The sequence below is a fragment of the Anopheles funestus genome, chromosome 3RL (genome assembly GCF_943734845.2).
Source record: "Anopheles funestus chromosome 3RL, idAnoFuneDA-416_04, whole genome shotgun sequence".
Taxonomy (NCBI): domain Eukaryota; kingdom Metazoa; phylum Arthropoda; class Insecta; order Diptera; family Culicidae; genus Anopheles; species Anopheles funestus.
In genome coordinates this window covers 58,423,175-58,449,711 of record NC_064599.1, presented here as the reverse complement: position 1 = coordinate 58,449,711, position 26,537 = coordinate 58,423,175, and the positions used below count along the sequence as shown (strand labels likewise).

General features: G+C 43.2%; 3 protein-coding genes across 9 annotated transcripts in view; 2 read left to right on the top strand and 1 right to left on the bottom strand.

Annotated features, from left to right (window-relative positions):
• Positions 1-14: 14 nt before the first annotated feature.
• On the bottom strand, positions 15-12,994 carry LOC125767522 (uncharacterized). Of its 5 annotated transcripts, none has more exons than XM_049434165.1 (7): positions 11,746-12,994; positions 7,073-10,049; positions 6,345-6,639; positions 1,030-5,909; positions 847-970; positions 563-742; positions 15-480 (listed from the first exon to the last, which is right to left on the bottom strand). In XM_049434165.1, exons 2-7 carry the CDS (start codon positions 9,844-9,846, stop codon positions 289-291), a joined length of 8,445 nt encoding a protein of 2,814 aa, XP_049290122.1. In that variant the 5' UTR covers positions 9,847-10,049; positions 11,746-12,994; the 3' UTR covers positions 15-288. The 5 variants fall into 5 exon arrangements, with proteins under 5 accessions (XP_049290122.1, XP_049290123.1, XP_049290119.1 ...); XM_049434166.1 differs by having other exon boundaries at positions 12,468-12,994; XM_049434162.1 differs by lacking the exon at positions 11,746-12,994 and adding an exon at positions 10,571-11,480.
• A 3,435-nt stretch (positions 12,995-16,429) lies between these two features.
• On the top strand, positions 16,430-24,872 carry LOC125767525 (phospholipase D2). Its single transcript, XM_049434177.1, has 9 exons — positions 16,430-18,574; positions 19,967-20,453; positions 20,521-20,710; positions 20,778-20,960; positions 21,032-21,811; positions 21,876-22,749; positions 22,930-23,500; positions 23,573-23,813; positions 23,882-24,872. Exons 1-9 carry the CDS (start codon positions 18,511-18,513, stop codon positions 24,320-24,322), a joined length of 3,831 nt encoding a protein of 1,276 aa, XP_049290134.1. The 5' UTR covers positions 16,430-18,510; the 3' UTR covers positions 24,323-24,872.
• A 639-nt stretch (positions 24,873-25,511) lies between these two features.
• Positions 25,512-26,537, top strand: part of LOC125767524 (zinc finger protein jing homolog) — a 154,024-nt gene continuing 152,998 nt past the window's right edge. The window contains exons 1-2 of one of the 3 annotated variants that reach the window (XM_049434170.1): positions 25,512-25,847; positions 25,931-26,448. The gene's annotated coding sequence lies outside the window, so the exon portion shown is untranslated. Of the gene's footprint in view, positions 26,449-26,537 lie in introns of all 3 variants that reach the window. The other 2 variants (XM_049434171.1, XM_049434169.1) reach the window with 2 other exon arrangements.

Genomic DNA, 26,537 nt, shown 5'->3' with positions numbered 1-26,537 from the left:
GCACTTTTCGTAGGTTGGGCTTTATACACTTGCATTCGAATTCCTTTATTTCTATTATAATCACGTATGAAGGAACTATGAACAGTTGTAACATTAGCTATAATATAAACAAAACAAATAATGATGTGGACGGACATTCGTCCTTCGGTATGTGACCCAAAAGAAATTGAAAATGGAACTGTTGTACCATTATAGTGTGTAATGGATTTGTACATCCATGTGACGTCCAGTCCCACGGCGTAGATGATGCTTAACTTAAACTCTGCCACTCATTGCACCACCTTCGCATTAATCGTCATCAATTACAATCACAGATTCCTGACTGCCTCCCGTTGCTGCATGGTTTGGTTCCGTCGACGTAGAAGCCTGCTTAAGATCTCTCAGCTTCCTCTTGTTGGCTTTCACCAGTTGGCCTAAGTTACCAACCTGTCGCACCAAATGGCTTCGCTTTTTCTCTAACGATTTTATAGTCTCCAAGGCCTGCCGTTGAGGAAGAAACAAGGGAAAATAGAATAAATTTAATGAATTGTACAAACTATCAGCACTCAAATCTAAAACTTACCTTTTCGTATATTTTATCCTCGTACTCATAACACTTCTCCTCGTCGTAGGTCTTCTTGTCCAGGCACAGCACGGATAGCTTCAGGATCAAAACATCATCCAACAATGTTGGTGCAGTATGTCCCAGCATTTCTATCTGCTCCAGCTTGAATAAGTTAACCAATCCATATGGCGTGATAATCTGTCATAGCAGCAAATTCATGTAAAAAATAAGGCACATAAATTAACATGGTTCTCTCCATTCCTTCTTTACGCCAGATACGACGTGGCAGGAAATTCACTTACGCAACACTGGCTGATGATGTTGGTCAATTTTTCCTCTGGTTTCAGCGGAATTATTCGCTCCTTGAACTGCCATTTTATGGTTAGGTTCAGTGGCTTAAATGCATACGTATTACGCTGGATAAACCTAAATGGAAAAACACATTAGTGAGCTTATTACACGTTTGCTAAGCATATAATACGTACTGATTCAGTAACGTGACTGCGGCCTCGAGGTTTGGAACGCTCACCAGCTGCTTCTTTATCGTGAGCTCCTTCAAGTTAATGATCACCTCTTGGTTGTTGAACCGTACGGCTTCCACCAGTCCAAGTCCGGGAATTTTCGATTCCAGTACACCCCTTGTGTGCGGTTGCAATAAGATTTTTCGATCCTTTTGCTCTTCGCTCAGGTACTTCAAATTGATACCAGTATTTGTGCCCGAAGTACCGGATTGTGCTGTGATGCTGATATCGGTTCCACCACTGTTGGATGATGGCCTATTAGCCGAAACAGTTGATACCCGCGGTACAACTTTCATTCGAGGCATGGCGATGGCGGTTGATGGGTTAGCAGCAACAGCAGAAGTGGCACTGACCGATCTGGAATTCGAACCGGCCGTGACGTTTCCATTGCTAGACAGGTCGTTACCAACTGATTGGTTTAATATCCCATCCCGCTGGAGAGTGTTTAACAAAGAGCGGCTAATTTTCAGCACACCTTCTGCACTGTTGTAATTGTAGCCATCCTGCTGACCCGTTTTCTTAAGATCCAACTTGCGAGATATCAAACGTAACTGCTCTTTACTGAGCAAAGTCTTCTGTCCGGGCGCTTGAGCACCAATGCCGCTCAAAACACTGGAAGCCGTATGTATCAAACGTGGGACAATTTCGGTTGACGAAGATGTCTTCGCTGTACCATTGTCCACCTCATCGTCATCATCGTCGTCATCGAGCAAAACTACATCGTCCTCGTGCTCGTCTACCTGAAGCATTGTCGGCGGTGTTCGGTTGAAACGTTCAACAGCGACGGAGTTTAGTCTAGATCTGGGTATCGGTGCTCGTGCCGTTGATTCATTCGTCTTAACGGGAAGGGTAATTTTCCTTCCACTCACATTCCGTTGCGTTGATCCCTGGCTGTTTAATGTATGGGACGGTCGAGCTGGATTTTGAGTCATTTTTTCTTGAATTGTCGTCGTTTCAGGAGACTTTACCGCAGTGATTGTGAGAGTACCACTGTTGCGAGTTATAGTTGTGCCGATGTTCATTAACTGTGGGTCCGATAACGATAGGCGCCTGAAGCTATTGCTCTGGATTGTACTGCTAGGCATCATTCTCCGCTCCGGCGGCTGCTGGCTGTTCGATGTGTGAGATGATCGAACTGTATTTTGAACCACCTTCACTGGAACCGTTGTTTCCGGAGTTTTCAAAGGAGTGATTGAAATGGTACCACTATTGCGAGAAGCTGTTTTCAATAGCTGTGGACCCGACACCGATTGTCGCCTAATGGCGTTGCTCGCAATTGTACTATTCGGCATTATACTAGTCGCGCTCGTTATGGAGAAATGCTGTTGCTGTTGGTTTTTGGCAGAAGTGTTTTCCATGAAATGAGCGGAACGACGAGGAACTTTGGTAGGTAACACAAAATCCACTCCAGACGATCCTTCTCCGGTTGAACTGCGCTTTCTGCTTTGTTCGTTAAGACCATTAACGCCTAATGATGGTTGAGCAGTTTTTGTCGCAGCCCGTTGTAGCTCTAGGCTTAATGCTATTTCGCGTTTTTTCTGCTGGTTTTGTCTCATTGTTCCTTGCACTAACTTTAACAAATCGACTGCATTATGCTCCACGGAGAACCCTTTGCGCGGAGGCTGCCCATTTATAGCGGTACTTACCTGCATCACCGTGTCCTTGGCTGACAGTATTGTACCATCGTCATTTGAATTGGATTCCAGCACAACCACATCATCACTGTCCGAGTCGTCGTGACTTCTGACTTCATCCAGTCTATTTTTCTCGGCCGATTTGACCATGTTAATTGTTTCGTTAGACCTGGCACTGGTTGCTGCCATTGAAATGTTATTACGTTTGAGCAGAGATCGTTGCGCAGTTGACGCAACCGGGACATTAGTTTTCTTGGCATCCACTTTTGTAAGTATGCCCCGCATGTCCACAGAAGCCACCCGTGAAGTTATTGCATCCACCCACCATCCTGAGGTTCTTTTTGTGTTAGAATTCGGCTTAATACCCTGCAGCCGCTCGTACACTTCCCTTTCGTACAAGCTATCCCTCACACTCTGGCAAAGAATCACATCAACCTTTGTCTCCGTGGTCTTGTACGGGCCGAGGAAAAGCGCATGGCCCTCCTTAGGCAGCGCGTAAACGTATGGTAGCAACTGCGTCTTAAGCTGATCCCTCGGTACCGGTGTCTCCAGACAAATCGGTTTGGAAAATCGATTTGAATCATATATAGCCTTCTTTATCGTACCGTACGTGATACAGCATTGCCAACTCTGTAGGTACATGTGGCTAAAATCGTTTTCGATTTTCAACCGCATCCAGCGACAGCTATCGCCATTCGCATTGTTCGGTAAACCTGGCAGCAAACCCAAAGGAAAGTGCACCTGATGATGGCCTTTGCGTAAGATTTCAATGTTAGATTGCGTGCTGAGTGAAACTGTGGATGGCGTCTGTTTGTTGCTTTGCGATGTGACCGTGGCGGGTGATGTTGAAAGCTTGTTTTGGACGCTGGTGCCGACCGTTTTATTCACCTCCGGGGACATTTTCTTGTAGTATTCCTTTAGACGCATTTTTATCTTTGCACTAGCTAATTTCGATGGATTCGACAGTACGTTTGAATCGGACCTGAAGACCTTTTCGTTTGCCTTTAGAAAACCGCAAAAGTGCCAGAAATTTTGATTACCGTACAGCACCAGTGCAAGATTATTCATTTTCACATTGTCAACCTGACAGACGATCATTTTCATCAGCAGCGACGGTTGCTCGAAGTTGATCATTTTATCGATCGTAAGTCGATTCGCACTGAGCTGATACTTCACATTCGGTATCAGCTGGCGTTCGGACGGATTTTTAGTGATGACCGTCATTTCGGTTCCGTTCGTAAGCTTTAGGTCCAGTACGTCAATCTCCCCGAGCGCGAACGAGCTAAGCAACTGCTTCCAGCGGCAGATATGCAGGATGCCTTTCTTGCCCGGACTGATGTCGAGGTTCTCGCGCCGAAGCAACTCGTTAATATGATGCATCAGCGAACACAGGAGACGGTCCGTTTTTTCCACTGTAGTACCGTCACCTTCTAGCGATTGACCCGGTTTGCTCTTTGTTGATGCAATATTAAACTGTTTGAGATGATTCCGGGATGAAGCGTTATTGAGCGGACTGCTACCGCTGCTGCTATAGTCTTCCGAATCCGCGTGCTGCCGTAGTGTTTTATAATTTGACATTTTTATGGATTTCGTTTCCGACACAGCATCTTCCGTTGCTATTTGTACTACATAAACTGCACGATTCCTGTATTGTATGGTCCGTGCAGGTGGATAACCATTCTTGAATTCTATGTTCTCAACAAACGTTCTGCGTTTGCCACTGATTACTAGTTTCTTCGTACCTTCGGAAATGATGTTTAGCCGAGGTTCATTGTCAATGTTTTCTTCGCTATCGACCAGTAAAATGTTTACAACACGTACCGCTATATTGCTACTGTTAGCTACAGGTGCGTTCTTTTCCTCTGCAATTGATTCATTGAATTCTCTCACCATTAGGTGTCTGAGTTCACGTACTGACATCTGTTTGGTACGAACAGAATCCTGGGATGGGTTTAATTTTTTGCTCTGAGTTTTGATGGGCGACGCAGTTTTAGTCATCGACGTGGTTTGTTTTGCAGTTGTCGGTTCGGAGATCGCCGTTTGTGAAGTGACGCGTTTCAAGATGAGGTTATTGATTTTGGACGAGCCATTAGCTTTGGTTGGTTTAATGATGGTGTATAGTGAATTGTCCGCAGTGTTTTGTTCGGACGCTTCGCTTCGACGAGATGAAGCATTAGCAGGTTTTGCTGATCTTTGTAAGTACTCCTTCTGCAGCATTAAGTGAGGGGATGCTACCGATGCTCGTCTCATGGCTAAGGTAAGTTGCTTATTTACAACAGCAACTGGTTGCGTTGGTCGCGGCATGGTCGACTCACGCCGGGCATATATATGGCCTGGCGCGACCGAAGCACGCCGTGCACGGATAGTGCCATCGTATGAACCCGATGGAGTATCGTTCGTTGTTGTTTTGGAGTTCTTCTTTGCCACTTTACGCTCGTACGGTGGTTTATACGATTCTTCCGAACTATCACGCCGTCTACGGTGGCTCGGTCCTTGGAAAGTTTTCATTACCTTCCCTTCACTACGATCGCCTTGAGGTTTTTCAAAGGAATACAATCGTTTTCGAACATTCACCAACGCAGACACACCGTTTATAGTGGATTCTGCCATCTCCTGGTCCTTGGTACGAGTTTTTGCCGATGTTTGACTACCAACTTTTGTCATGCGACCACTTGGTGTCACCTCGAAGGAAGTGTTCACCGACGGGGACACATCGGATCCGGATGATTTTGGCGCAATTGTAATGCAGTGATCTTCAGTAAACGAGAACGGTTTACCTTGGGTGGCCTTACCACCACAAAAGCATCGATAAAGATCATGAACCATACATAGCGGTTCGATATCGGCCAGCTGCGGAAGTTTGTTCAGTAAGACGTGCGCATGTCGCATTCTTTCATCCTCCGGCAAGGGTTTTGCGTTTGGTGGAGGTTTACTGATGTACCCTGACACATCCTTCACACTGCCACCGTTCAGCAGATACTGGACGCTCTGGTCGTTGTAGTAATCGTCATATTTTTTCGGTTTTTTCTTCAACCTTCGGCATTCGGATTCCTTATTTTGCACCAGCACCGTTGTGTTTTTCGTCAGTATCACGGTCGGTGTAAATTCACGTTCTTCCTTCGCCAGGCGTGCTGTAGCTTTCTCCCGAAGGTATCTCTGTTCCGCTCTGGATAAGGCTGTTTCACCATCTTCATCTTCTGCGTGCTCCACCTAAAGGAAAGACATGAATAAATTTATAGTTTCATTCACCATATTTGCCTAATAGCACTAATTGGGTTAGCTGAACGAACAATAATCGAACATATTGAAACAGTAACTTACCTAAACTTTTAGTTAATTCAAAACGAGGGGAAAACTTCTAATGTTTTTAGTTAAATTAAGATAATTTTCAGGCTTTCTTCTTTTTTATACACAAATGGACCGAAAAACCTGATACGCTTAGATTAAGTCATGAGTTATGTTCGAGAATTCATTTTCATAGAGAGTTTTCATATTCATTTTTAAGCAACAAATGCTTCGAATATTTTAACAAATTCTTGCACAAACTTTAATTCTTGATAAGCCAATACTGTTGAACATATATAATAGTAGTGTCTTACACCTTGCATACAATTTATGATATGAATATTACAACCATGTATTTACCTTGGTGTGATGAGTTATGTTGGATGATTCTGCGAAACCACACGTACACCCGAATACGCAGTCAATCTGTCCACAATGTTGCCTACGATGAATATTGGCCACCGATACGGACTGCGAACTTAACAGCACATCACAAAGACAACCTTTGGAACAGTATATTGGATCGCACCGCTGTTGCCGGCAAGGTTCGGAAGGACTCTGCGTTGGCTCGCTTGGTCCTTCGATAATCGTTGCGTTGAGACGTTTCATTTCTCGGCTAGTGGGGAAGGGGGAAACGTTTATTGCGTCAATACACCTGTCCAGAGATGAGATGCGAGTTACGGGATGATAGCGGAATATGACAGATGTATTAATTTAAACAACAGCATTATTTGTTTTGCCTTGCCGAGTCGTTGAGACTCTGGAAGTCGATTTGAAGGTGTCAAATTTAAATTTGTAACCGAAACCGAAACACCAATTAACTATGTTTGAAGTGTAAAATAGTGTGAATTTGAGAATACCTTTTCTCCCAACACCACGATTTTATCATTTGCTTAAAACGATCATTCGTCTCATGCTAATAAAATGACGTTTTCAGTAGCGCATGGGAATATGTTAACACAAATCTAATACCCATAAATGATCGGCTGCTGTACAACTGTATGGCGTGCCAATTTCTACAATGGCTACAACTACGTGCATACACAAACTCTCAAACGGATGATGGATGGATGGAATAATATACTTACAGTAGTTTCGCTTTTGCAGGATCGATCGTTTTACTGCATTCGGACCCATTACCATTGGCAGCAGCCATAGCGTCTGCATCCGAAGTAACATCGTTGGGTGTGACAGCTGATTGGGGCGACGGATTACTACTGGTGGTCTTCACATCAGCTCCATGCTCCGTTGTTTCAATTTTTATCGGTATACTCTTCTGCTCATGATACGCACGGAAATCATCTTTCTTTTTCACGTATTCGATATCGGGATCGTCCTTCACGAACACATCCTCTGCTAGGGCAATAGCCACCGAGTCCGTGATAGCGCTAAGCATATCTGCACACACCAACTCATCCGGATCAATTTGATCCCGTTCACCTCGCTCTAGAGCTTCGTCGATCGATTTCCGAAAAGTTAGTTTTTCGTCCATAAGTTTCGTGAAGCGTCCGACATCGACGTTTATCGGTGCACCGGGGCACGCCAGAAGCCGGCGTCTTATCAATATCCGGCGCTGATCGTTAGCGTATGGTACTTCAAAAATGAATGATCGCTCTTCGTTTTCATCCGCTAACGTTTTATCCTCATTCGTCTCCTCTTTTGGAGCAGTTAAGGTAGAGACGGCAAATCGTGCCCAGTTTTCAGTTATGTCGTCATGGGGGAGAATCATCTTCAGATACGGTTTCACGTAGCCATCTAACGGGCGATTGATTTTTGGAAATACCTCAAGCTCCACCTTTGGCATTTTAAAAACCTCCAACGGTCCAAGACATGGATCTTCATCCAGCGAAGGTTGCAGACATTTTGAGGACAAAGGGCCTGGTTTAGTGCCCGGATAGGAACGTTTGCTTTGGTATCCGGTATTGGTTGACGAGCCGCGATACAGATATTTGCTATTGTCATACGGTAGCATTCTCTGCTCAGATTGTTCGTTTTCTTTTTTCTTCCGATTGACGGCATCGCCTTGTGAGATATTTAATATTAGTCCCTCTGGATGAGGCGGACAGTGACAGTTGCTTACGTAATGGTAACGATGGCCACGGGACGCTATTACCGGACTAGAGTACAGTGAGCTTTTTGAAAGAGATTTCAATTTATGATTGCCTCGGCACCCGGACAGCCTTATCGTCCGATTGTCGATATTCATCGTTTGGAAATAGTAGTGTCCTTTTTCCGTTCGCAACCACGCCAACGCTCGCCAGGTACTGTGGGTGAATGGAATCTGCTGATCTTGCAGCTCTTTCATGCGACAGAAATCGAGCGTTGCATCAATGTTCCTGCTGCGCTTTTCCAAAAAATGGAAGATTTTTGATTCATTATCGATCATCACATATCGGATATCGTTTTCCCGTTGTACAAGAATGCGCTTCTGTGCAACTGTTCGCGGCCTAACCATATCGTTTGGCCGCTGGGGGCACTCTAGCCGTGGTGGTACCGAACCGAACGATATAAGACCTTCTTCACGGAATAGATCACTTCGCGTCTCGTTTTCACTTTTCGTCTGCTCTGCTTCAATACTGCTGCCGTAGGTAAGGAATGGTGCGAATGGCTGCGATTTCCTAACAATCGGTGTAGGCAACAGCCCGGGAAGGCTCGGCTTATCCAGCTTAACCACCTCACCCTCATCGAACCCATAGAACTCTGTCGACGAGTTTGAGTTTGTGCAGTCGAGATCAATGTTGAGCGTTTTGTGCAGCTTCCCGAACACCTTCGAAACACGCATCTTGCGCGATTCCTCCGGAATTTCGCTGTACTTTGGTCGGGCGGCAATTTTGGTACGATCTCGCAAGCTACGGCGCCCATCGATAGCATCCATGCTGTTGTCGGAAAAGGAGGATGGTACTGTAGCCTTTACTGGAGGCGAAAGATTGAATTTGTTCAGCAGTGAATCTACGATGGAGAGATTTTTGCGATTTTCCAGTGGTTCCAGCTCAATATCGCAGGTGTACGATGGGTCGAGAATGTCTGACTTGGATGATTCGAGAAAGCTATACGGTTTGATATCCTCTTTGGCTTCCTCTTTCGACGGTGTGCTGTTAACGCGGTTTAAGGCAACCGTTGCCGGAGACATTGACTCCACCGTACTTGCAAAAGGAACATTATTTTCTTTGTCCGGATCGAAATCCTTAATGATACGTTCAGGTGTTCTATTGGGTTCGTTCTTTACCACAACTTCCTTCACTTTTGTATCATTTTCGGTCGAACGGTCGACGTTGGTTTCAACATCGTTGACAATCACGGGTGCGGCCTTATCTACCGCTTGTTCCCTGGAGGCGGGAATGAGTGTCTTCTGCATTGTTTCTACCTCCTCCATCCGTTCTTGCAACATTGAAAGAAGTAACCTGATGGCGCACTGTATTGAGTAGTATTCCTTGATGGTCTTGACTGCGTCCACTCGATCTAGCGATGGTCGCGTAGGCGAAACAACAGTAGGAGCTTTACTGCTATCCGTATCGATATGTGTTTCGAGAGTATTCGAATCTGCTTCCTTTGTTGGAATGTTGGAGTCACACAGTACTATTTCCTGTGTTTCAAGAGGTGAAGCGTCTAAGATTTCCTCTCCGTTTGCAACAGACGATTCACAAACGGATGGAGCACCTTTGGTCGAACAGTTGTCCGGCAAAGCACTTTTCCTTGCAAGCAATTTATGCTTTATGCGCTTCTGAAAGTACTGTGGTATGGCACGACGAGCCGCAAACGTTTGCGTTAATTTTATGGCCCTTTTTTTGGTCAGCGCCAGTCGACGATTTCGATAATGGCGCGGATCCAATTTGCAACTACCGTGTGGCAGTGGCTTATACATCAAACGGCAAATACGCAACCGATTCGAAAACGCTTTAGGACGAGCGTCCTTAGCGCCGTTTAGTGATGTACCGCAAGCCGGTGATCCGGTGAAACGCACTTTCGGTTCCAGTGCTGTCCTCCAGCTTCTGTGATATGGGCAACTCGGTTGCTTCTGGAGACAGGATTTGTGCGTATTTGTGATAACCACAGTAGAATGAAAGTCTGGAACGAAATGAATGAACAATGTATTACACATCAGGAAACTATATTTAGAAAATGACATCCTATCGAGAGGAGAATCTACCCATTCGTCACACGTAAGCACATTTCGATACGATTTACGTGATACAGCTAAATCGATAAACTACCAAATCAAGATGGCCGCACACGATTGACCCGACGCGAACTACGCGATCGTGCCATTGCAAGTAATTTCTTACCAAAACGCTTATTTACATATTCAAATACAGCATTACAAAAGGATGTAAAGAATAAGATATGTTTTCACAAAGCTATCGTTGGTAAGGCTTGCGCTGCACTTTTATATATAACTACGCAATTTCACAACGATCTCGAAGGTTTCGAGTGGCGTAAATTTCTTACATAAAAATATTTCATTTTAAATGATAAACTCCTATTCCACTGCAAGCCAATGAAATAAGCCAATGTTCTAATGTTATTTCATTTTTGCTTGAAATGTGGTATTGCGCGAAATTTAATATAATTAAAAACTCTTAAATTACCTTTAATGTATGAAGGGTACATTTTCTCTGTTTCAATTTACACACTTTATCATCTAGCCGCATGGATGAAGGCGCGGCATGGAACGAAAAGCACAAATGTCGCGAAAAGATAAAATGGCTGACTATCAATTAGATGAATGGATAGAAAAGTGAGACAAACGATGGCAGGAAAAATCTTGAATTAACCTGCAGAACGATGAACTTGTCACAGTTGTAAGCACCCGTTTAACACTAACACAACTTATCGCTTATTGCTTAAGCAATAGACGAAACAAATATTATTACCACTGCATATATAATATTGAGCAAAGAAACAATGAAATAGAGCAGACATTAATCACGCAAAAAACATTGTCATCCCAAGGATTGACGAGAGAGGAAGCGCAAAAAGAAATAGTTCCGAAAAATCAAACCCTACACAGTGCTGTAATAGCGTCACGGGCTCGGACGTATTGAATATTAACATTGTCACACACGCACAACAAACCCTCCGCGGTACAGCGACACATATCGGGGGCCATCGTCAGCAGTACAGAGAGACAGAGAAACTGTGTGTTTTTATTACACCACCCTTCACCCTCCATCGTCAAAATCATGCCCCTCTTCCACACCACTCATTTACGCATCCATCCCTTTTCGAGACACCCAACCCGCAGACACACAAAAAAATTAGACAGAAAACCCTGCATCACACACCAAACGCTACATTTTCTTACCATTCCACAGCAATGGCTGTAACATTTCTGCCGTGTCCGTCTAGTTAAAGCGTGAAAATGAACTATTTTTCCCTTCCCACACTACCAGCAGCAAAGACACGACACGACCGCGGGATGCTTATGCCGAAAGGAAGTGCTGAAAACCGTTCATATGTCACAAAACAATAGTCTTGCACCGAATCACAACATAAGCAGACAAAGCAATCAATCGAGTTTCGCTTTCAAAAAGAAGTTTCGCGGTTCTGGCTGCTGCTGCTGCTGCTGCTGCTGCTGCTACTGCTGCTTCTTACCCGGGTACAAGGGCAATCGATACTTCAAACACATTTCTACAGTGAATGCAAACTATGGGATACCATCCGAAAGCAGGAAGGGAGAATGAGGTAGGAAGGAGGCGAATGTAAGAATGACAGGTAAATTAGATCAACATAAAAAGAAGAAAAGTTATGATAATCAATGTACCTTCGTGTTATGTAAGGGTATTGCTTCCAAAAGAAATCTTCTCACACACGCACACGGAACAAACAAAGCAAATCCACATTTCTTAACACTAGGTTCAGGCTCACTGCACTCGTCGACTACTTCCGACAGAATGGCTGCCTGATGTGAATTCTCCAGATCTAGAAGTTAACCATTTCCTTTGCACGTCCGCCATCTTGTTTTTCCATCGGGCAACACTAAAATGGCGATCGTGCAAAGGTACTGCGGTTTCGGGAATTATGTTGGTAAATCGGTCAACTAGGTAACAAAATTACACTGTACTTCTATTTCCGATAACATTATTAACCTCGCACGGTGATGACTGTCTTTGCTATATTACAACTCTGACCGATCTCAGCAGACCGTACGACAGTGCCAGATGTTTGCTAGGATGGCTGCTTCCGGTTGAAGCGTCTGCACGATTGAGGTTACGTCGTAAAAGATGACAGCAGTAAGTCATACGATTCTATGCACTGGACCAGTCCGCCTACTTATTCAAATCACTGGTTATGAAAGTATTTTTGAAGATCATCCTGTACTTTGGATCTAAGCCTGGTTTAAGCCAGGAGTTAACTTCACGGACACTGCACTGAGTGCTCAGAACAAAAATATCTAAACCGACTGCACTGACGAATGTGGTAAGATAACACAAATTGGTTATAACCCCGATTTTGTGAAGACGAACCTGTGGTAAAAATACTCACTTCTAGCTTCCTGTGGATGTTCAGCTGCTACATCCGACAGCTCCAACCACGGTACCCAAAGGGCACGTAGTGTGGCATCTTTTTAAAAATGGCGACCCACAGCGACCAAACGAACAAGCGGCGCCCCCTTGTCGTTCAGATATTGGGCGAATCTGCTCCGTACGGCTACTGGCCAGAGATACCAGGCGAATCCTCGACGAGGCTTGCGGGTATACACTTGCAAACTAGTCTTGCACACTTTCGATCAACCAGAGTTCAGATACAATTGGAAACGTATCGTACAGCTTTGGGTTCTTTGTAGAATAATTCCTATTTTTGCTGTTGCAGTAAAGCGAAGAAAAAAAACACAAACTGAACTGTCAAACCGTACCGCAATTTTGTTGATGTCCACCAAAGCTTGCACGCATCTATGTGTGTATGTGTGTGTGTGTCGATTATTTGAAATGAAGCCTTCTTTGACGTTTAAAAAGGTGGAATATATATTAAGCTTCATTAAGTTTGACGGATTTAGTGGAAAAGGAAGAATTATTTTCAGGAATGATTGTGTACGAATCACTTTGCTATTGTTCAAGCGTACTACCGGCTAGAAAGCATTTGAATTGCTCGCAGTTACAGTTGACAGGAAGCGCCCAAATATGCCGGTAGATTGAACTGAAGCCAGCTTCAGATTCGGCAGCCATTACAAGAACCTCAAGAGGGTCATGTGGTCCTGAACAGGAAATTGTAAATTCGATGGGGTTCATTTAAAATGTTTGCAATCTATCTTTTCCACAACATTTGTTGTAGAGTTTCATAAAACAGAAAAAAAATCTTCCACTAATAATTTTGCTGCGCATGTGTCGCATTCAAACATTGTCATTGGTTGCTTCGGTTGAAGTTTTAATTTGTAACGATTATTTCAACAACTCAGTTTTGATCTTTTCTGTCGATGTTTTAATTAATGATTTGGTACTGAATCGTGATTTTTACTGTTAAAAATGATTTATTGTTGTTGAATTCGTTTTATTTTTTAGCAGAATAAAAATAGCAACCACACAGCCGGTGATTTGCTAACAAAAAAAAAATCATTGATTGAATTGAATCATTGAAAGACTGAATAAATGCAACATAACTGAAATACACTAGGTGCTATGCATGCAATATTCATTAAATACATTATGAATGGATAGTTGAAGAGTTTTGAGCTACAAACAGAGCCTATGGAGTACTACAAAGGATATAGAATTCTTCATTGTAATTACAATATGCTCCATTGATTCCAAATTAGTCCATTAGTCCATTATTTGATTCACAAAATTTGAAGTTCGTTTTGATGCTTTTTATTCTTCTTGTTTCCCGATCTTTTCCGTCAACGATCAATGGAGGGAACAGCGCAATAACAACAAAAACACAAACAAACCGAAACCAGCTGCTGCTGCTGCTGCTACTCGGAATCAAGTAGAGCAAAGATTACTCGCAATTTAACAATGGGAGAGACCGAGAGATGAATGCAGAAGGTATTTCGCGGGAGCATATAGCGTCGTGTATATACGTGTTGCTTTAGCTGAAGTCATAGCGCCCCTAGAAGAAGACGACGGCGGTCCAAAAGCGCGAGCGAACGCCAGAGAAACATAGCGTCGATCGCGAACAAACGCAACAAACCAACCCTCCCCTGTTTGGGGTTGTTTGCACGAGAGGGTGGTTGTTCGCGTTGCTCATTTTCGCAACGATTAAACGCTGGTTGACGGTGAAGTTTTTCGGACGTCCGCGTATAGCTTTCTTGTCTGCTCGCGCAGAGTTACGGGATTTACGGAATAGACAAGTAGGCAATCGTGCATCCTTTCGCCGTGTGTTCGTGATGTGTAAAAGTGGTGTTTCGCGCAAGAGTTTGTGGTTACAATCGGAGTGGTAATAGGCAAGATGTAAGTTACAACAGTGAACAAGATGTAGAAATATTGATGCAATCTGTGCCTGATCGTTCAGGGCGAATTGATTGATTTTTCGGGTGCAATACTTTGGGTGAAACGTGTCGCTGTTGGTGGTGCTTTGGGTAATGGAGAAACCCACCGAAGAACTGTGCCATCTCGCTGAAGTGATCGTTTGTGAATAACGCCAACAAGCGGTAGCTCGCTAAAACTGTTCTGCGTTTTTGGTGAGATTGTTGTAATTTAGAGTAAAATTATACGGTGCTGTATACTGGTTTTGTTTACGCCAACTGGCACGCAGTGTTTGCGTTGCAATAGAAACAAAACATACACTCAAGATCATGCTCAGTGATCGTAGCAGACGCGAAATTGAAACAAATCAAAACTAATATGAATCATGGTGCAGTAAAGTGATCTTCGCTGATGACCTTTGGTTCTCCTTTCCAACCACAAGGCGGTGGCTGTATGTGTCAGAAAAAAAACCCTAAGCCTACAAAGCTGTAACGCACCAACATCACGGGACAAATTTAGGTTGAAGATCTTGAACGCTTATCATGACGTGTACCATTTGCTTTATCTCATTTCACTTTCTTTTTTGTAATTGTCGCACTGGTTTATGGAGGGCGTGTGTAGTTGTTCGTGACTATTCGGTAATAAAATAAGGGATCTCCTATTGTTTCCCTAGGGCCACCATCAGGGCCCAACTCTGTATTGCGGTGTGACAAAGTAGCGATGCAACTTAACTGAAGAACGGCACGTACTTCGTTCTCTGTATAACGCATTTTATTCACTTTTTTCCGGTGTCTTACGTCAGCTCCGATCAGAAACCGTTGTTGTAAAGAGCGTTTTTGTTTTTGTTCGTTGCTGTCTTCTCTAGAGCCTGTTTTGTATAGTACCTTCCCCGTTGTGGTTGTATTCAATCCCTTTAGCTGATGGGTGGGGATTGATATTAGCTACGCCGTTGTGATCGAGTAATAGGGTCTGTATTTCCTGCCTATGAGGCAAGTAGTATAGGAAACATCGCGAAAAATAATTCAAATCGCTTCGAAGGGGAGTTGTTGCTTTTGTTGGAATGCAATGGTGTTTTATGCACCGGCAGTAGAGTGTTTGTGTTGTGTTAGATAATTAACACTGTGCACGTGTTCGTAGTGTAACGTTGATCGAGGGAGCAACAGTTCCAAAGCCACTTTGAACGCTTGTCGTCTGATCTCGCTTAATCGGAGCACAATTACAGTGAAATGATTGTAATTTTCAAACAACACGATCCGGTTCTGTATAAAATGATGTGAAGATATAAAGCAAATCAGGAAAGGCTCATTGATCACCTGTTTGAATTATCTATTTACAACTGTTCCATGAAGACGCCTGTTTTCCGAATGACAGCGTTTTGTTGACATTCTTTTTTTTCTTGTGTATTGTGCGTTGCCCTTCGTCGTCATGACGACACACACTCTGCCTTGAAGTTGTTCAAATAAATGTTTAACCTTCAGATGTTATACAAAATTAGTTTGTTTTTACCGATTCTTTACAACTGACTGAACTACAGCATAACCATAAACTATTCGACTGCCCTAGTATTGTTTCATTCTGATGATCTTTCACTTGTTTTTTTTCTGAATGATTTTACAAAGCCCTTCGGAACGGTGTTTACAAACGTTTCGTCTTTGAAGTTACTGTAATGTGTTCGGTATTTACGTACGTATTCTGCCCAACGTTTGTAGTTTACTTTCGAGTGACGATGGAATGGTTTTGATTCGAAACATATTATAAGCAAGCTAATAGTAAAAACAAAACAATACGAAAGAGATACAAATGTATGGATATAAAATGAGGGTTATTCAAAAAACAAAAATAAATCAATAAATGGAACCAGAACTTTGCTTTTAGAGTTCCCAGACACATAAATCAGACCCTTAATTGAACTTTATCGCTCCTTAAGAAACTTCATCGCCCTCAATCACAGCGTTATTGAAAACTAGTTTGATAATTACGTACAGCATTTACGTACAGCTTGTAGATTGTACTTGCAGGTTAAACACAATATTGCATATAGCAGCACCTACGCTCTTTAAGCGCTGGTTAAGATCTTCATGTATCAACTTCATGTTTATTGGTACAGCAATATATTTTCTTGTTTTTTTCTATATTCTTTTTTTTTTATTTTTTGCTATATTTTTTTGTATATTAAAACGTGTGACTTTTAAATGTGTTTTTTTTTTTAAATTTGTTTGATGATATTGATCCTTACATGGGCCAAAAAACAAACACCAGCAAGAAACATAAATTAAGCTATGATTCAATTGATTTTTATTCCATTTTTATTTACTTTTATTTACTTCGTTTGAACGTTGTTTTCTCGTTCTGTTCGTAGTTGTCAACAGATTTGGTTATTTTCTTTTTTTTTCCAAGCTTAACTGTACACCTGTTTCGAGATAGGAAGATGTATTGAATTGAGATGTCGAAGAAGGTGCTTCGTTGCTTAGAAAAAAAAAACACGGACAGACAAGATAATAAAAATGCGCCGTATCAGTTCCCACTCAGAAGCAATCAGCTAGATCAATGGCAAGTAGTCCCATTTATGCGTCGGCTTTCGTGCTGGCCTGGTGTGTCGAAACAGTGTAAAGTGCTGTAGCTTTTTTTGTTGTGAAATATTTATGTTCCCTTGCACATAAGGTGGTAAAGTACTTAGTAAACGATCGCACTACATTTTTTGAGCGCAGTGAATCATACCAGTGTGGCCATTATTCGTGGACGAAAAAACGCATGCAAAACGCTGAAAGGGAATAAAAATTACGCCACTCGCTACAACAGTCTATCGCGCCCTCGTTATCACTCAGGGAATGTCCGCCAACTTCTGTCACAGGCTTTGAATGAAGTCATTCTTGAATTAGTTTATTACACTACTGATGGATATCATCAATATTCGTGAGCGTAACAGTTGTTAATGGTGCGCTCTTGATTCTTGGTAGATAAAATTCCAGCTAGTGATTATGAATAGAATTGGCTGAGCTACTCGCATTAATACCATCGTGCTCTATAGATATGTTTTTGCAGGAATTTAAGACACACCGAGTACATTTCCGCAAAGAGCAAAATAGTTTACTCAAGTCCACATTTCAACAGTACCATTCAATATACTAAAGCGCACATGCTTGCTTACCTCTCGAAGGCTTACAAATAGATAACAAATTTCAAGCCTAATTCAGCTTTATAAGTATGAGGAGGGTTTTTTTTCTTTTTCAAACATCCAACAATCACCCTCAACGACATGCGAAAATGGAGAATGAGAACCGGTTTACGATAGGAAAAGCAACGCCTTTATAGCCTTTATAGAGTCAAATACATTCTGACTTACTAATTTTAACTTCACCACCATCGATGATTCACTAGCAGCCGTTAAAAACTTTGTATCCTTGAACTAAATTCACCTCCACAGTGTCGTGTGGTTGCAAGTTCTTGAGGGGTTTGGGTTTGTTGAATTATGAAGGTACGAAGAACTAGTGCCTCTAAGTTGACAATCCACTACTAATATACTACCATAATAATAGTACTAATAATAGTACTAATGATAGTACTAATAATAATAGTACTAATACTAATATACTTTTGGGATTCGAATTTCAACTGCTTTTCTCGCCATTAAAGTTTCCACAGTTGCGCACGTGCATTCTACATTGCGCATCGGTGTGTTTCCCTCCACCGAAAGCTCGCACCGAAATCGCTCGCTAGCAGCAGCAGCGGCAGTCGAGTGGAAGAAAAATGGTCGTCATTATGATAAGCGTAACTGCGGGGAAGCTCGCAGAATAGTGTGTTGTCGCTGGCTGGCGTGTCTTATCAGCTCACCACCTGAGATGGTATACTTGCGTTTGTTTTCATGAGTGTAGTATTATTTTGGCTGCCGGTACGATCGTACGTGTGCTGGTCAGTTTACGCGCCTTTCACTGACGGTACGCGACAATTCGCCGGCATTGCCGTTTTATTGCCGGGCGGTAATTGTTCCACGCAAGCGACTCCGCGTATTCTGCGTTTGGTGCAACGCGATAAATCATAACGTGCTGCTGCTGGTAGTGAGCCATAGCTCTGTGGTGTGGATATTGGAACTTGGAATTTTTTTGGGAGAATTTATCGAAAATCTTAAGATGGATGCTAACTTCAAGCGTAAAACTATTCATCGCAGTATATCGCTGCTGCTGCGTGATATTGGTAGGTGTAGGCGTTACTTACTGTTGGGAATTCTTCCACATATGCTCCCGATCGGTTCAGTTCCCTATGTCGCGCGATTATCTTCAATGGGTGGCAAAAATTCGTTTGCCTAACCTTAACAATACCGGTACTTTGAGCTCATTTGTGTCTAAGTCCACTCGACATTGCTCGTGCTTGAAGGGCTCCCGATATCTAATCGGGATGGTATCATCAATTCACCCGTTCATTCTCCTTACTAGCGACTCCCCCTTCCCGGTGAGATTCGATTGCGATACAGGCCTGTATGTGATTGTATCAACGACATCTGCTCCACACACCTACTACTATCAGCACTTCTTATCATACGGCCAGATGAAGTGAAGCGTTGTACTAAAAACCCACAACTCCGTCGTTCACGAAACTGGCAAATGGTGAAACAGGTGATAAACAAGCTCCAAAACGTGTGCCGATGTGTGCGTACCGGATGTAATAATGTTTATACCTTCCGTATTTATGCAACTTTTTTTTTTGCTCCAAACCCGTAAAGTCCCCATCGGTGGGTACCGCTCCCGTTTCCGAATTGGCAAATGTAGCATTATTGAAGCGTGCAGAGTGTTTCGGGCGCGACGGGAAGTGACCGATAATGTCGTACGTAATCTACGATAAGATTTGAAACCCCCCCGACGCTGATTCATTGCTTGAGATTGAAATATAACGGGGGAATATTAGCTACAAGGTTTGAGCCGTGGAGCTGTGAGTTAGTTGCGTTACCACAAATCATTCTGCAACGATGTGAAACAGGTTGGAAGCAGGTGCTACGTATTTGTGGTTTTGAGACAGAAAGAAAACCAAATTTGAAGTGAAGTTCCCCAAATCATGGCTGAAGAATTTGAACATCTAGTTGGTAAGGATGTGAAAGATTTTAAATGAAGTGTAATAATTATTACTGTTCTGCAAAGCAAGTTATGTTCCGTGTGATCGTGTGATCGTTTGTTGTAAGCGTTTGCTATACATCTCAAGTGAGCAGTGTGCTTTGATAAGTGTTAAGAGTGGAATAACTGTTCTAAAAGATCATTTGCAATGTCACAAGTCATTAGTAATACCAGTGCAGTGTGAAGTAGCATAAGCTTCCAATGATCGATTGATCTTTCATCAGATCACAAAACGTTTAAACGATATTGCTCTATGGTTATGCTCTACAAATTGTGTAAAAGATCTTTGACCAACTACGTTGGTTGGTTCGAGAAACCGACCGCCGTTTATCATTTTTATTCCACCGATCGGGCTTATCAGTGTTACGATAACGTATCGGTACACCGTCCAATAATGGATGTTTGCATGATTTTAAACAAACCAAGTTCTCATCTCCTTTTCACACATTCCCAAAACTCATTCTCTCTTCTTGTTGGATAGATCAGATGTCGCTGAGCGAAATCGGCACCTCCAATCCTGCACTGAACTGCGAAGATACCGGTACGGCATCTGATTCCACTGCACGGCATGATCATGCGGGTTGTCTTACCGGTGACCGGGGTGCTTACGGTACTGGAGGGAACGGTGAGGGAGGCGGTGGTACAGGTACAACAGGAGGCGGCCATCATGATGCTAGTCTGGCCTGTTACTCGATCCGTAGCGAGCCGGAAGAGTACGACGAAAATCTGGACGCGCCGGATTCGGTAACCTACCTGTCGATCGGTGGCAACAATCCAGTGCTGGTGATACGTGAGAGTGATGCGGACAGCGTCAGTCCCGCATCCGAGATCCCGTACAACTTCGTCTACAATACGCCGGTGAAGTTTGATTCGATGCGCCGCCACATATTCATCCCGGGGCTGGAGATCATTGTGGAAATCATTGACTACGAGCGTAGCCTAACGTCGCACGTGCTTAACCCCAACCTGTAAGCCAGTGCAACACATTTCACGGACGCGGAGTTCCTTTAGCAATTTGCTTCCTTTTCTTTTCAGATACACAGTAAAGCTCACACATGGACCATTTTCCTGGACAATACAGAAGCGGTACAACCATTTCAGAAATTTACACCAGCAACTGACGACGTACAGGACATCACTGCACATTCCCTTTCCGACGAAAAGCCACAAAGAACGACGAGATAGTTTCCGGAATATGCATACTGTGCATCAGGCAACGGCATCGGTAGGAGGATCACTTCTAGAGGGAGAATATCGCCACTTACCGCTAATTAGCACACTTTTACTTTTAGCCTGCCATGCAACAGAAGCTTGGTAAACCGTTGAAAAAGATCAAGAAAAGTGCATTGCCACGATTTCCACTCAAGCCGGACTCACTCGTTTCGTTCGATGCTATCCCGCAGCGAATCAAACAGCTCGAGGAGTACCTGTACAATCTGCTTAACATCTCACTTTATCGGAACTTCCACGGAACGGTACGAAATGCTACAAAGTTCTATCGAAAGAGGGTCTTTCTTTAAATGTGTTTTTCTTTTTCCATTCTCAGATCAACTTCCTGGAAGTGTCACACATTTCGTTCATATCTGCACTGGGCGAGAAGGGAAAGGAGGGACCGATCAAGAAGCGCACCGGATCAACTCGTCCCGGACAGTCGGGATGTAACTTTTGCGGATGTCTTGCCGGTGGTTGTTGTGTGCGCTGTAGCTACTTTTGCACCGATGTGCTCTGGAGCAAGTGGCGCAATCGGTGGTTCTTCGTGAAGGAAACCTGCTTCGGGTACTACCGGCCAAAGGACGGTGTGCTCCGGTGTGTCGTACTGTTTGACCAAGGTTTCGACATCTCGTCCGGGATGTACAGTACGGGCATGCGCAATGGATTGCAGATAGCAACGAATTCGCGGTATCTCGTCATCAAATATCCAACGCGTCGCATGGCCAAAGAGTGGATGACACACATGAAACGGGTATCGAATGAAAGTGCGCGCGATTTTACGCTCCCGAATCCTCACCAATCGTTTGCACCGTCCCGACCTGGAGTTCAGGCCGGATGGTTCGTGGATGGGGCAGGATATATGAGCGCGGTGGCCGATGCGTTGGAAGGCGCAACGGAAGAAATTTTCATCACCGATTGGATGCTCAGCCCGGAGATCTACATGAAACGACCGGCGATCGATGGTGATTACTGGCGGTTGGATAAGATCCTGAAGCGTAAGGCGGAGCAAGGCATCAAGATCTTTGTGCTGCTGTTTAAGGAACTGGACTTTGCGCTAGGCATTAACAGTTACTACAGCAAGGCAAAGTTGGTGGAACAGCATGAGAACATAAAGGTGAGATTGTTTTTGATTGTTGTAGAATATGCGTTTTTACTTACGTCCATTACTTCATCCATAGGTTCTCCGCCATCCGGATCACGCCCGAGCTGGCATATTGTTTTGGGCGCATCATGAAAAGCTGGTCATCATCGATCAAACATACGCGTTTGTTGGTGGAATCGATTTGTGTTACGGTCGCTGGGATGACTACCAGCATCGACTGACCGATCTCGGAAGCATTTCATCGTCGACGAATAGCTCTGCCAACAATACCACTACCCGCAAACCATCGACCGTGGTCGAGCTGGACGAGAATGGATCTGTGGCGAATTTGCTCAAGTCTAGTAAAAACATTGCCATCGCAACGGCAGTCGACCGACAAGCGCCAAAATCCGTCACGGATACTTCCGCCTCCAAATCCGCCAAAGATGGCACACCGAATGGTAAACAAAAGCTCGCTCAAAATAAACCAGAAGCACCGGCAGCGATGGGTGAACCACCAGACAAGTTGCTACAAGCAGCTGCACAAGCACTCGGCGATCAGCAGCTACCGGCGGAAGAAAGAGACGAGCTGCCGGAAAACATTAAGCAAAACACTCCGGAAATGGAGCGTCGAAACATTATGGGTATGATCAAGGATATGGGGCGGGATCTGAAGAATCGTATCACACTGTCGGAGCATCCAGAACATCCGCACGGGACGGATGTACTGGCGGCAGGCGGTGGTACAAAGAGTAACATCGGTAGTCCGGTTTATCTTTCCGAGGAGGAACGTCGCAAAAAGCAGCTCTACGGTGGAGATAAGGGTACGATCGTGCACGATATGGTCAGTCCGCAACCGTTCAAAAATGCGCCCATCTTCGAGCTGGACGGACAAGCGAAGCTATGGATTGGCAAAGATTACATTAATTTCATCGTTAAAGATTTCACAAACCTTGATATGCCGTATGTGGGTAAGTGTTTCTGTGTGTTGCTCTGTGTATATAGGTTGTCCAAATTGCTGTGCTGTGGATGTGAAGACGAATAGTTGTGAACCATGTTCTGGACGTGTGATCTTCTGCAAGCACACTCTGCTAGACTCGATTTTGATGAACGATTTCTTCTTATTCTAATAACCTTCTTTCTTCCGTTAGATTTAGTCGATCGTTCGACGACAGTCCGAATGCCATGGCATGATGTGGCAACTGTCGTGCTAGGTCAAGCTGCCCGGGATGCTGCTCGCCATTTCATTGAACGGTGGAACGCGGTAAAGCTGGAAAAGTGTCGCGAAAATGCCAACTATCCATACCTGCTGCCAAAGAGCTACAATGACATCCGCGTAGACAGTAAGTTCCTGAACGTGCCGCTTCATCACGTCACCTGTCAGCTGTTGCGCAGTGCGTCCAGCTGGAACTGTGGCTTCATCGAACCGGAACACGTAGAACAGAGCATCCACGAGGCGTACGTACAGACGATTTCGAAGGCACAGCATTACATCTACATCGAGAACCAGTTCTTCATTAGCATGGAGCTGGGGAACAGCGTGGTGAAGAACCAAATATCGGAATATCTGTTCAAGCGAATCGTGCGTGCACACAGGGAGAAGAAGGTGTTTCGGGTGTATGTCGTGATGCCACTATTGCCAGGATTCGAGGGTGATGTTGGTGGTTCTTCGGGTATTTCGTTACGAGCGATTACCCACTGGAACTATGCGTCTATTTCGAGGTATGTTTTATTGGACAAGATTTTCCAGCCATCGATCACTAACCAAATGATATTATTGTGTTTATTCTGAAGGGGAAAATCATCACTTCTTGAACGGTTACGAGGAGCCGGTATCCAGAATCCGTTTGACTACATCTCGTTCCACAGCTTGAGAACAAACTCCACGCTCAATGGAATGCCCGTGACGGAGTTGATTTATGTGCATTCTAAGCTGCTGATTGCCGACGACAAGGTTGTGATCTGTGGGTCTGCCAACATTAACGATCGTTCGTTGTTGGGCAAGCGAGACTCGGAAGTTTGTGTTATGATAACGGTAAGGAATAATCATATTTTTTGCACAATAAAATTGGATTTAATCGTATCTTACCCCATCCTTTACAGGACGAATCGTTCGAAGAAGGTCGTATGAATGGTGAATCGTATCCATGCGGTGTCTTTGCTGGGAAGCTGCGAAAGTTCCTGTTCCGCGAACATCTTGGTCTGCTGGAGTCGGACCCAAAACGTGAACCGATCGACGTGACAGATCCAGTAATTCACTCGTTCTGGAATGACATTTGGCGACGAACGTCCCGTCGCAACACGCTCATCTACGACGAAGTGTTCCGATGCATCCCATCCGATAATGTGCAATCGTTCGCCATGATGAAAAAGTTTCTGGAGGACAAAAGTTTGCTCCAATCCAACCCGGATGGCATTCAGCAGGCCGTTGCACGTATCGAAGGCTATCTTGTAGATCTACCGCTGAAGTTTCTTTGCAACGAAATACTTACTCCACCCAACACGAGCAAAGAAGGTTTCATGCCTACCTACATGTGGACATAGAAAACGAAGCACTGGTCCGCATTTGCTACTAGTGCTGCAACTGTCCATTCCTCACAATCATCGTACCGTGCTGTTTTTTGTTTTCTCTAATGGATGGTGCCACGCTTTAAAATTTACCTGCTACGTGTTTGTAATGAGTTTGTGCGTATTTTTTTTTATTATGGATATTTATTTGCTCTCGTATTATGTGTAACGAACTTTGTGAACAAAAAGGTTACCTTTTAAATGAAACATTCACCCTCGATGTAGTGCACTTTTGTGTAAGCAAGATGTCGTTTACGTGTTTATCTAGTTTTTACATCAAACCGTGTATTCTGCCGCGCATCTACAGTCTACACATTAAAAGTTATTTTTCTGTCTTCCACGCACCAAAAACTCTTCGGCTCAAAACTCGGTTCAAGTGCAATTGTAAAACATATTTCAACAGCATGCCACAAGCAGGCTTAATAGAGAGAGATTAAAACAATTAAAGAAGGATTTTTTTTATGGAATCAGTACAAGGGTTTAAAACCGAAAATAAAAACATTCACATTTTACTTAAATTGAAAAATGTTTCTGTGTACGTTTTCCTTAGTCAGATTATTTTTACACCAACCAAATCAAAAAGAAAAAAATCATTTAATAATAAATTAACAAACAAATAACAAAAAAAAGATTTACTTCATCAGTTGTATCCACTAAAATATCCCTAATGAAATTCAAAATAAAAGGGAAATTACGATGCTAGCGCCATCTATATGTCAAGTTGATAAGCTGATTATTGCCATCTATTGGATTTGAATGCTACGAAACGAAACGCAAACGAAAGTTACCAAAGGACTTTCCTTTGGCCCTTAAATGTTGCTTATTTCATTAGAAAAATATTTTGTAAAATATGTATTGCAACAGTTCACAACAAGAAAATCTTTCTTCTAGCCACGGCACACACGCCACCACGGTGCTATGGAAAAAGGGCCCTTTCTCCAACTAATTCATGATCCACATGATCGAACCAATGTCCTTTTGAAGCGTTTTCCAACTAATCACAACAATAGTGTTTTATTTTTATTAAAAAGGGTTATTAAAAAGTGTATACATTTCCCTTGTCTTTATCTATTCCTTTTTTTCTATCTATTTTTGTTGTCATTCTTCTCTCCAGGAGGCAGCGAAGTGTGTGCGAAAGAATGAGAGAAGTTGACATCCGCAGCCGCTGCGCCAATTATAGCTGTGTAGGTGTGATAACGAAGCAGGAGCGATAATGCTAATGAGAAAACGAGAAACTGTGATCAGTAGCGATCGGACAGCAATACATTAAAGTTATGACAAGCTATCGGTGCGTGCGGAAAGCTGGCGTCCTTCCATTGTACATAGAAAATTGATCAAAAGTTGTGTTTTTGGGTGCTAAAAAGTGATGTCCTTTTCGTAGAGGACTATAATCTACCCGAAGAATGATTATGATATCAAAAAACAGTGAAGTTAAGCAGTGAAATGATACTTGTTCATGGCGATCTAGTATGGCGTGTTCTATACGCCATTTCGTACTAAAGTGTGTTAGTGAGAGAAGAATCCCAATGCGTTAAAGTGTGTGTTGTCTTCCTAATTCCTAGCTAATAGTAATTTTTTTGCAAGGAAAGAGTTATGTACTATTCCATAAACGTGAGCTACGGCCAGTTCATAAAATTTAGAGTTGATATAAAAAAACTTTCCCAGGCCACTCTGCAGGATTGAAATAAAAAAAATCGGTATATGTTGTGAAAAGTGCGCAGAAAAAAATACAAATTTTGATTTGTTTTTAGTGAAAAAAGTGATGTCTATATCACAATGAGTTTATTGGTTATTGCGAGAATTTGTGTTTTGAAAAATGTGACCATTGTAGGCGAGTGTAGTGTTTAAAAAGTGTCAAAGCTCATTTGAAGTGTGTGTGTGTGCCTTTCTGCTTAGAAGAAAAAGAAAGTGTTTTTGGTTGTTTTTTGGTGATCAAAAAAAGTTATGTCAATTTCCCAAAGAGCTTATCGATTATTGTGTGAATTCGTGTATTATAAAATGTTGCCATTGTAGGCAAGTGTTGTGTTTTAAATGTGATAAAGCGCATTGAAGTGTGTATGTGAAGTGTTCAGTTTCCTGCGTAAAAACCATCGTTTACACGGGTAAGTAAACCACGATCAATCAGAAATATTTAATTAAGATTATATTATATTATCGACTCATTCTGAGATGTTCTGTTCTCATTCTGAGA

Coding starts and splice junctions, on each gene's coding strand:
- LOC125767522 (XM_049434161.1), bottom strand. CDS start 11,311: ATGTTACAGCCATTGCTGTGGAATG. Junction 6,640..7,072: donor CCTGCAAAAGCGAAACTACT/GTAAGTATATTA, acceptor ATCTCTGGACAG/GTGTATTGACGCAATAAACG. Junction 743..846: donor ACATCATCAGCCAGTGTTGC/GTAAGTGAATTT, acceptor CTGCTATGACAG/ATTATCACGCCATATGGATT.
- LOC125767525 (XM_049434177.1), top strand. CDS start 18,511: ATGGATGCTAACTTCAAGCGTAAAACTATTCATCGCAGTATATCGCTG. Junction 18,575..19,966: donor GCTGCTGCTGCGTGATATTG/GTAGGTGTAGGC, acceptor CTTGTTGGATAG/ATCAGATGTCGCTGAGCGAA. Junction 23,814..23,881: donor AAGTTTGTGTTATGATAACG/GTAAGGAATAAT, acceptor CATCCTTTACAG/GACGAATCGTTCGAAGAAGG.